We start from the raw sequence: 11,797 nt of genomic DNA on the forward strand, positions 1-11,797 counted from the left end.
TCAGGTGCATTGGAGACTTCAGTCAGAAGACTGATGGTCACGCAGAGGCTCCAGCAGGTGAGTGGGCTTTCAACAAAGTTTGGTTACTTAGGTCTTCTCCTTGAATGTTCTGTGAACTCTTCCTTTTTTTGACAACACATTGTTTGTTTCAGGAATGACAGCTATGATTCACCATGGTGGCACACAAGACAAGGTTAGTGATAGCGAGTAAGTACTTTCAATTTCCTGCTCTTCTATACAAACACACACACACACACACACACACACACACACACAAAATCAAGTAGAGTTCCTGGAAGTAGTGAGCACTGGCACATAATCAAGAAAACACATAAAAAAGGTAATACATCATTGTTGGGTCTTTGGATGTCATATGATTAGTGCTTGTAATTACAACCACATTATTAGATAATGAATGTGGACCTCCACAAAGACATACAGAACAAGCTAAGTGTGCATCTCCCTCTCATGAACGCACACACTATAAATGGAACAAAATGATGACAAAAACTTGAATGAATTCACCTTGATCACACACACACACACACACACACACACACACTGCTGCTAAAAATGTCCATGAGTGTGTTGTAGTTGTAGTTGTTTTATGTAAGTGATGAAGACATCATTGCACCAGATTCCCTCCACCCTAATGTCTCCCCCTGGGGCCGTCCCAAAGTCGCACCAGACAAGGACAGTGACGGTGAGCTTACCCTGCAAAATGTTTTTGTTGGTTTTTTTTCTTTTTTTTCTGGGGTTTCCCCCCAGTGAACTTCATGTGGGATGTCTCTGTGGTGGCATCCATGTTGGGACACCTTGTACACTTCACCGCCACCAGCCCGAAGGAGGGATCTCTGGGGTCTACTGCCCGCTCACCTGGACCTGCTACCAGATGGGTGCACAGCAACCCCCCAGGGGTAGGCATTTGCTTGCCAAATGTGTGTATACTGCAAGAGCACTTCTTCCACCAGCTCCTACCTCCGCCTCATTGCACTTCCACATTCCACACAAACTGAATCTTTATTGTATATGAGCTTTTCCTCTCTGATTCATTCTGATTAATATAATCTGCTTTCGAAACAGTGATGTGTACCTGAGTGCGTGGCTTGAGCAAAGCTTATGGCAGCAATGCAACAATGTGGTTGCTAAATCCTCTACCTACATTAGTAAAAGCCCCAGAACTTGTGAAACAACAACCAGAACTTGTGGGAAAAGAAACAAGAGCTGTCTTATCACAGATGATCCTTTGAAAACATGAAGATGAGGAATAAGACCTGGGTATTTTGCTCATTGATGTACTGTTTAGTGAGTTTAGTCCACTCAGGAAGGTTTTTTCTCATTAATACTGGGTGCTACACAACAAATCAGCGACTGTGGGAAATGACATGACTCATGTAGTATTGCAGTGGTCTTTGGCACTAAACAAATGATACCAGGCGTTCTTTAATCGAATATTAGTGAACCGTAAGGACAACGTAACTTGGTAGACAAATCATAGCCATGTCCTAAAAATAAAGCATCTCCCATCCACAGACTGATGCAAACAATACTTTATTCTGCACTCTTGTTCCTTTTAACCCCCTCACTGATTCACTGTTATCTTCAGTACCATTACACCTTTTGTGGCTCCTCGTATTTTTAAGTGACCTATGTAGGGATGCACCGATACCGATACCAGTATCGGTGCCGATACTTCGTTAAAATACTCGTACTCTACTCGTTTTTGAATTGCCGATACCAAGCACCGATACCACTCATCAGTATTTCACTGCATCAAACTGGCCGGGCTATGCTGACACAAAATGTGATTTATTGTCCTACCACTCTCTGCCAGACTAGTAAGTAGCTTATTTGCCGTCTTGTGTTGCATTTGCTTGATGTTTGACTGTGTTTGGAAAGTTTGTCATAGTGTCAAAGTATTTCAGTATACAGGTTTCGCTAAATTTAGCTGCTAGCATCTCGTTAGCGATTAGCAATTCCGTTGTGCTGCCTTAACGGCGATTTGGGCTCATTTTAAGATAAATGACGACGACAGGAGTAAGGCACAGTGTAAGATCTGCACTGCTACGGTGTCGAGAGGCGGAAAGGAAAGTACTTTGTTTAACACAAGCAATTTGATTAAACATCTGAAGACGCACCATAGTGCTAAGTACACAGAGTTCACTGATGCTAGTGGAGCAAAAGAAAAAAACGCGCACGCACACACAGAGAGAGAGAGGTAGAGAGAAAGACTTGCAGTGCCACATAGGTTAAGTGATTGTTTGTGTACTTGAGTAGGAGATTCTTTTGATCCTTTTGTAACTGAAATGTGCTCTTGTGCTAATCCAGTAATAGTTCTGTTAACTTTTTGTTAAGCAGACTGTGTTGTTAACTATGCAGCAAATTGAATTGCCTTTATCTGGTTATATTTGCATTTTGTCTAATGTGATGATATTGTCTGTTTGAAGGCTTTTTTTGTGTGTTAAAACCAGAAAGCTCTGTTTATTTTTGGCTTGGGATAGCCTTCTGTTCATTTTGTACTATAGGCTTGACATAATCTGCAGAGGATAAAATAAAATCTGCCTCCAAATTAATTGCACTTTCATGGAGACCAAATCTAAGAAGTATCGGTATCGGTACTCGGTATCGGCAAGTACACAAATAAAATTACTCGTACTCGTATCGGTTTGTAAAAAAGTGGTATCGGTGCATCCCTAGACCTATGGCATCGTGCTCACACTACGACACTATCAACTACCATGCTGGACACGACTACACCAAAAAGAACGTGCATGTAACAAATATGAGCAAATATTTAACTATGATGATATGTGTTATGACAATGAGCAGATGGATGATTCCATTGCATAGCTTTATTAAAGCACCTTTACATGCTGTTTTGTTGTACAAAATCACCATGTAATTCCAGTGGAATTCTGGCAGATTCAGCAATGTTGTGATGAGCATCAGAGTACCAGTTGTTTATTCGCCAAAGGTAGCCATTATGGAGGTGTAAAAAAGATGATCTGCACTTGGTTGCTCTTCCTCAATGACCAGATGTGTTTCTCAGTAAACTGAATAGCAAGAACTGAATTTGAATTGTGAGAACTGAATGCTGAAGTATGTGGAAAGTAGAATTCTCAGTGAGGATCAAATACAGTTTCAGAGCAAACACATTTAATTTCATAATATTACATTCATTTTCAGGTTTTTTGGAATTCAGTTCCAAGCTGATGAATTTAAATTTCAAATTATGTGATTCAAATACCGTTTTTTAATGCAATTATTCAAGTTGAGCGATTCAAATTCAAAAATAAATTATTAAAATTCAGTTTCTAGTGATACATATTTCTGCCCATAGTGGCGGTTCCATGGGAATATTATATTATAATATAATATCAAGTCAATGCTATAAACTGTGTACTCGCCATTCTCTAAAGGTTAACCAATAAATAATCCAACCAATAATCAACATATGTGAGCAACACCTTAAGACTACCCTGCCACTAGGGGCTTCATGCCAAAATTAGATTTTGCTTTCTAATATGAACTGACTTACTGGTGTCTTGTACAAAGGTTCCACATCCATGTATCATTACAGCATGCAAACCACGATTTCAAAACCAAGCAACACAAACACACACAAACACACACATTTCAAACTTCTGAAATTCACTTAAAAAAAAACACTCATCAACAGTGGGACTGCATAGTCTGCCCATCAGATGCTAGACACATACTACCTTGCAACTTAATGATTAATATTCACCATTAGGGCGCTAAACCTGGGATTTTTAAAGACCTGTGAAGGGATGATGCAATTACTGCGACTCAGTAGGTAAAAACAGGTGTGTGTAAGCCGTGCGTGCATGGTCATTATGCTCATTATAATGGCATTGTGGCTAGCAGGAGTGAATTTTCCCTGAATAAAGTCAAGACAACCCAACCAATGCGTACAAAAAGAACAGACTGATATTCTATTATTGTCATGATGCTAAAGGGAGTACATAGTCTACCACTGGGGCTAAAATGGAGACTTCCAGCTCTGTGTCTACAAATGGCATCTCCAGTCCATCTCCAGAATAGAAACTCCAAGTATACAGTACATCAAAGGACCTTGCCTTGAGTTCATTTTATACATCATAGGCACACCTAAATTCCATATCCCTCTAATGTGAAAGAGCGCTCCTTTTTTGGAAGCTTGGCTCAACACTCAAAATGTAAAAAAAAAAGAGAGAAAAAAGAAAAGAATATTCTGTAAAGACACCACCCCAGCCATGACTATGATAAATGGCTATTGTATGACTCATCTTGCTGGAAAGCTGACTGATACCCTGAAATATTGAGTCTGTTCTTAATGTTAAGCTATTTATACTATTCTTCTTTATAATTCAGTCAGGCTATTATAGGGGATATGCCTCTCTCCAATACTAGCACATAAGATACATAAATACATAAATAATAAAATATTGTGTTTTAATGAATTAATCTGTATACATCGTGTCCAGACCACCTAAACTGCTTGAAAGTATCTTGTAGCCGGACAATATACACCTTTTTAAACGTTTAAATAGGAACAGCTTGGGCACTACTCCCTCCCTCCCTCCCTCCCTTAGGATGCCTTTCTTATTTCTAGACTCGGACTGGTTGGTCGATAGAAGTTGTCGTTTAAAAATAACCTTACCAAGTAATTTGAAAAGCTTATTCATTGCACTTCCCACTCGGCTCAGTTTGCCTATGAGGATGTTTCCAGTTCATGGGTTTTCTAAATAGGCTACCGAGAGACCCGTCTTCAATATTGTCTGTTATAAATGCCAGTCCGCCGGCTACAGATTCAAGAGTGAAGACATGGAAAAAATCTGAATACCTCTTCCCTGCATTGGAAGAATGACATGGTTATCACATTTATAACGTTTAGTGAAAACACACTCAGCGCCAGCAATAACAACAAATCAGACTCCTTGCACTGAGAAATGTTATTTAGTGCTACACCCCAAAAGAGAGTACTTTCATGCATGTATTGGGCTATGAAGTCTGAACTGAAAATTGCATTCAAATAGAGCCGATGGAAGATGTAAATATTAATTGGTAAAAAAAACTTTCTTAAATCACCTATTATGTTATGTTCATTCTTCTGAAATAGTTATTCACTTATTTTCTTTCTCCCTGAGAGTTTTGACTTTTACTCATATCATAACCTTATGTATGTGATGTGTTGTTAAATGCTGTAGCCTATTTCTGTACACCGATGATGCTTTTACTATGCAAACACGTAACTTCACACAATATAAGCATGTTTCTTTGATGTGTATTGTTGTTATCACTGGTTTTATTGTGTTTCCTGGATCTAATTGTCCTGTCAGGGTAAAAATGAGCTTTCCCACACTTCTTCTCCGTGCTGAAGCAGATTTCGCAATAGAGAGAGGCAGAAAAATGAGCTCCAACAAACTGACAGTAAAAGACTCTGACAGTGAAACAGAGGAAGAGGTTTCAGAAACAGACGATCATTTCAGAGACAGAGTACAAGGTAACTGAAGATCCAGATGTTGGATTGTCTAATACTAATACGTTGTGTACGTATTTTCACAGTGCGGGTCAATTTGACCCATAGCATAGTGGACGTAATTGTTTTTAGCATAATAGGAGGGTTAAGGTGCTATTTATAGGCTATGTGTTCTTGTAGCAGTTCCTATCCTAACCAATTTGCAAAGAAAACTCTTCAACTTCCCGAGCAAAGACTATTATTATATCACTTAATTGAAATAGACCACAATAATATATATGTTTGGTGGGTGGTTACGCTACCTCGATGCCAGCATCAATGAACTCGGTATGATAACGTTACTCCTCATCACTTGGGTCTTTTAACAATATCAGAACTCCGTTCAGTTACTTACGCTATGGATAACTGAAGTCGAGCAGGGCTACAGCATTGAAAACACTTGGACTAGCTTACTTCGAAAACTCCTAGTTAAAACTATGAGCAAACACACACATACAGTCTAACTGTAACACAAATTGTTAGATTGCACTGCTCGTCGTGACCCACTTAAACCCAGAGAAAGCAAGTGTGCAGTTAATGGTTCCTTGTGTTTTTCATGTTATTTACTCCAACTACTTTCTACGACGGGCATCAGTCTCGTGAAGCATAAGGAGCTATGTGGAGGAAGTAGCAAGGAATGGGACATAGTTTTCAGATTATCATTCCTACCTCAAGATTGCTGTGTCTCCTTGTTTGAAGACAGTATTTGTAATTGAGGAATACTCCACAGTTTGTCCAGCAGGCAAACAGGAGGGAAGAACGCAACAAAGGCTAAGAATGATAGCGGTGAGCCACTGACCGGAGACACACGCATCCTGCACCGCGTTCATTATGTCCATCACAGCTCGATAAAATATTGTCCTCGTTGTGCGCTTGAAAATATGTGAACTGCAACGTTAATTCCGACTCCTCTATTCCTTAAAACCACAAGAAATGATGCGTTGTGTAGTTTCCCAGGTTTGTTTTCTCAGAGCGGTACTACGCGCTGAAGTGTACTCTCCAGTGGCTTGCACACCATCTAGTGAGGAAATGTAAAACGGGAGCCGACCTAGCAGCAGACAACCCCCAGGCTCTGATCCTGTTGCCATGCGGCCGTTTCCCTGGCAACCTGTTCCCTGTAGCTCGTGATGGAGCAGTTAAAGCAGGGTGCCTTGATACAGCAAAACAGTCCAGCAATTAAAGGTATCGATTGAACCGTCCGAACAGTGTGGAAACTGATAAATGTTAACGATATAAGAAAGAAGGTGAGGGTAGAGAAAAGAGGGGTTGCGTTTTGCTTGTGTTAGCCTGAGACTAAGACATGTAGCCTATCAAGCTTAGGCTATAGTATAACATCAAATTAGTTTTTGCTTATGTGTTTGGAAAAGTGTGAGGTTTTAAAATGTCAGAGAATATGTAGTCTGTCCGGTCTCATTTTTATTAAAGTATATATTATTTCTTTCGTTCTTTTTTTTTCACTTTTCCTGAAATATGCTGAAAACAGATCTTAATGTGAACATAGGTCCCTAAAGGTCTCTGTCAGCCTGGTTCACAGATCATCCTTAGTGGCATTGTAGAAATATTCTTAAGAAAGTTTCAGAGCATTTACCAGTCAGAAGCTAAGAGAAGTCTGGAATAAAAAGAAAGAAAGCACGTGCTAGGCTGTGGAGGGGGAGGGAAACTGTTGAAACAGAAAGTTTCCCGTATGCCTGTGTGTTCTGTACATCATGACTTTCAGCTGATCAAAATACATGCAATGCATTTGTATTTCAAATTTCCATGCATTTTGCTTAGAGCATGGAAAATATAAATGACAAACAAAGAGGGGTGACCCATGGATGCAGAATACAGATAAACCCTGTCTTTTAACCATTCTGTTCTGACATAATCACAGCAGGATATAAGCATTTTATATTTCCATACTTGAGGTGATAATAGAAGAATCTGTAATATATACAAAATGTGACATAATAGGCATCTCTAGACAAAATTATATAGTGCATCGGTTGGTGATTTGTTGGTGTTATTATTATTGTATACAATAGTTGAATGTAATGTTGTTATGCAAGCTTGTACCTGAAAGTGGGGTTCCTGTTACAGCCTTTTGTTACCGCTTACTGCCAAGGCATGCATATGTAGCCTCCTCTAGAAGGGTCCAATTTATACCAAAACGCTCTCAGTACAATTGCTTTGTCCTGAAAACAAGCCCCTTGGTACCTCTGGAGTGCTTATTGTGCAGATTCAAGACTGCAGGTGCCAATGCCACCCCACACTGATGTTTTCAGCTTGTCCCTCCATTAAAACGCAGAGGTTTCTGGATTTGTGTTGAAAAAAGATCTGTTTGTACATCGGCCCTGTTACTGTTCAGGCTGATTGAGGCAGTGAAACTCTTTCCAGGGACAGCTGGCTGGAATGAGCTGAAAAAGGCATCAGAAAAAGAAAAAAAAAAACATTATAAGAAATAAAAGTGGCATTTCTCTAGGTAATTGGGAAGACATAAAGGAAAGCAACCCTACTATTCGATGACAAAAACTACAAAGTTGCTCTACGCTTGTCTCAAGAGAACTCTACGTATGAAGTGTTTATATTGTTGAAGAAAGGTTAATCTTGTAGACAAAGGATCCTTAGCTGATCACTTTGTGGAATCAATGCAATCCAGCATGTTCATGGTTGTTAAGTTTTTTGTTTTTGTACTATTTTCTGTCAGTCTTGTGTGTTTGTTTACTTTTCTGTTCCTCTGTATCTGTGAAAAACTTTGTAAAAAATAAAGTGTCAAAAAAAAAAGGACCCTTAGCTGAACCTTGGGATAGAAAGTTGCACAGTGTTGTTACCTGCAAAGCCAGGGATTAGAAAAGCGTATGCACTTGTATTTATTAAAAATTTCATTTTCCCTCTGTCTTGTCTATCTGGCGCTCACATCCTGTGAAACTGAAGCACTATTTTCATCGCACTTTGTTTCTATCATTTTTGCCTTGATCGGCCATTTGCTTACATTTTAACTGCAATTTGCTTTGGATAAAAACTTCCAAATGATTAAATGTAAATGTAACTTGCATTCCAGACTCCCCCACAACATGTCACTACCTTGAATAGACTTTTTACCCAATTCTCGTTGACATCCTCAGAAGTGCCATCACATCCATAGGTAATGTTTTGTCACAACAAGCTGATGTGAAAGAGATCCTCTGTAATTATCCAGCCAAATGCAAAGGACAGAATGCTTGAATCAAATTATGTCCACAGCATTTGACATTTTAATAATAAGCACTACCAGTACTAAGATATTAGATGTATTATTCCAATGTGATGTGACAGAGTGCTACATCCCAGCGATCTATTTCACATAAACAACACTAGCTTTATTTACGTGCGTGTCACAGAGTATTCATCAGGCACCAGGCTCTTTACTACATGTTTAGGCACTGGAAATATAGTTGGCTTGGAGTGGAGAATTCCTTTGGCCAGGAAAGCAACCAACCAAAGCAAACAGCCATTAGTGGCCATGTTTGTCAGCAGTTATGTGCCTGAGAGACTGGCAAAACAAAGGTTGCACATATGCTTATATTTGTGTTAAAGACTAAGCACACTGAATCAGGATGATTAATATAGCATATAACTGGGAAAATACACAATATAAACATAAACAATACAAAGCTGGTATGTCCTGGAAAACGCCACAGTCCTACCACTCAGGGTAGTATAAATCAGGTGTCCGTTAGCTGGTAGTTACCGGTTGTTGCCTGATAAAATTGATTAAAAACATCAAGAAATGAAAAAGCTTCCGTTCAAAATGTCTGGTACTAATGCTAAATATAACACATATCCTTAAACAGAACATTTGTGTTGTAACCAAAGTAAATAAATCAAACTATATCCTACTATTTTATTTGATCAATTAATGTGAGTCACAAAACCGTTTTTTCGCTCCCATTTGACAACATGGGGAGAATTGAATCGGATTTAATCCAAACATGTTTCATTCTTCATGGCGCATTCGTTTTTAGCTCCGGCCTCGAAAGCCTTCACCACATCCACAGAAAATGTTGATTGTCAGACACATCATGGTGATTAGCTCATTAAGTTGTTCTATTTCTACAAGGAGGGCGTAATCTATCGGTGGTAACGTGATGGTAAAAATTGCTCATAGCTTGACTGTTCTCTCCCTTGGACGTCGCTTTGGACAAAAGTGTCTGCTAAATGACTAAATGTAAATGTAAATGTAAATGTAAATGTAAATGTAAATGTAAAAGCAACCAACCTTACCAAGAAGGGTAAGTAAGCTTATTGATTTCACTGGGGCAGTTCTGTTCATCCAAACCACGTTTTGCTGATGTTGACAAATCATTTATAGGATGTATCCAGTCTTGTACTGCCATTGCTATAACTCAGAATATAATTTGCAGCATAGGTCATGCAAGGTCATAGGTCATACACTGTCATAGATCATTGGTCATAAATATGGTTTCACAAAGACCTACTGAGTTACAGTAAACAATGCATTTCTGTAGTCATTTTTTGTCGTAGAATGCTTGAAAATGTGCATTTAAAAGTTAAACCATAGTTTCTTTCTTCAGGTTAACGTCTATGTTTGCTAAGCAGGACAGTTTGACAGTTTTTGATTGCATCAAATTAGAATAAAGTGGTGTCAAGTACGATCATGCTGCGAAATTGCAGTTCACTATGGCAGACAGATAGGATTTGGACTGTTCATTCAGGATTATCTATTCATGTCAAATGTATCTGCCTACCCTACATCCAAATGCCCATCCAAGGTTGACAAACTGATTTGAGGATGTTGTTATTCTTTTGCCAACATAGGTGTACATTATACAGGGTACATAACATTGTTGTGTTTGTATCATAAATGGTTATTGAAATATGCTACGGTAAGTTTCAAATTTGTCCGGTAAAATAAATTCTTTCTCCTAGTGGAAAACCTGGTATAGATGTTTATCCACTGCACTGCTATCTGGAACAGTGTGATTTAATCCATTATGGGTAAAAGGCCTGGTGTAACAGGAAAATGAGGGAGTTTCAGATCAATAAAGTGATTCACCAACAAGATAGTGCTGCTTTTGGAAGCTCATTTTAAGAGGAGGTATTATACCTTACAATGGAAAAAGTGACAGATACTGTTTCAATTTAATTATTTTCTGTTTTAATTGTTATGCGTTTTTTGTTATAGCATACAAATAGGCTACTTTTCAATATGGAAAAGCCTATAAATCCCCAAGCCGGTTCCTTCTCATAGAGCCACTCATGTACACTTATATACACAAGTCCTGTGGATCGTTATACTAACACCTCAATGGTGTGATACTGTGAAAGAGTGATGTTTTTTTTATTCCAGAATTCTTCTACAATTTACATGGACTGTCCTTTAAAACGGACACTTGGATTTATTATTACATCATCAAATGGAACTTTCAGTAAGCAACATGCTAATCACATATTCCTGATTGTTGACTACTCATCAAAGGGTTAAGAGCAACATAGGCTTGACACATAACAGACAGTCGAAGGACATGCAGGCACGTCGTCCTATTTTAGTCAACAAAACAGTGTGTGGGACATCATGGCTGTTGATGCCAAGGTGAGATTTTGGCTAGGTGCACAAAACCCACGGTGCATGAAGAGCCTTAGCAATCTTATGGTTAACCCCAGCCACAGTATTCCACACGCGTTTCCATCCTCTGCCACTGTTTTTATTGGGTTGTAAATCGGCTTTAGGTCGAAACAAAACCCATGCTGAGTGTGGGCACTCGGGAAACCCTCTACAACCTTAACAGAAAAATCAAACATCTTTGATTTTCTCACTGGGGTAAGAGTGAGGCTTTGCTATCTGGTGAAATATTTAAAGGTGCAGTGTGTGGTCAAAAACGATGCCGCTAGATCTGTATCTGCAGTGTAATTATGAACAAGATGATGTTTGCCTATAGTCCTGGACATCTTTATAATGTTCAAAGTGATGGTTAGGCATACAGGGTCTGTAGATAGCAATACAATAGGTAATTGTTGGATATAGAGAATGAATACCGCTTTTAGAAAATATTGTTCTTTCATCATGCTTTTAAAGTTACATCATTGTTATAAGTCTGAAGTAAGTATTTCTTTTGACATTAAAAATCTTACTGCACTTCTAAACCTGACTGAACATAAATAGTTCATAAATTGTTGAGTAGGGCTTACCAGCCATATACCGTAATTCTGCAAAGTATGATGAAACAGAATTTCATATAATATGAAAAACCTCTGTATTTGTACAGGTGTTCTCTAAGCAAAAAAACTGTTATTTTC

General features: G+C 38.7%; 1 protein-coding gene across 2 annotated transcripts in view; it reads right to left on the minus strand.

The window, feature by feature from the left end:
* Nucleotides 1-6,529, minus strand: part of negr1 (neuronal growth regulator 1) — a 106,753-nt gene extending 100,224 nt beyond the window's left edge. For both annotated transcript variants that reach the window (XM_012821546.3, XM_031574681.2), the window contains exon 1: nt 6,191-6,529. In XM_012821546.3, the coding sequence (XP_012677000.2) occupies nt 6,191-6,360 (170 nt within the window). In that variant the 5' untranslated portion in view covers nt 6,361-6,529. The remainder of the gene's footprint in view (nt 1-6,190) is intronic.
* Nucleotides 6,530-11,797: the final 5,268 nt, after the last annotated feature.

This window comes from Clupea harengus, chromosome 10, assembly GCF_900700415.2.
Source record: "Clupea harengus chromosome 10, Ch_v2.0.2, whole genome shotgun sequence".
NCBI lineage: Eukaryota > Metazoa > Chordata > Actinopteri > Clupeiformes > Clupeidae > Clupea > Clupea harengus.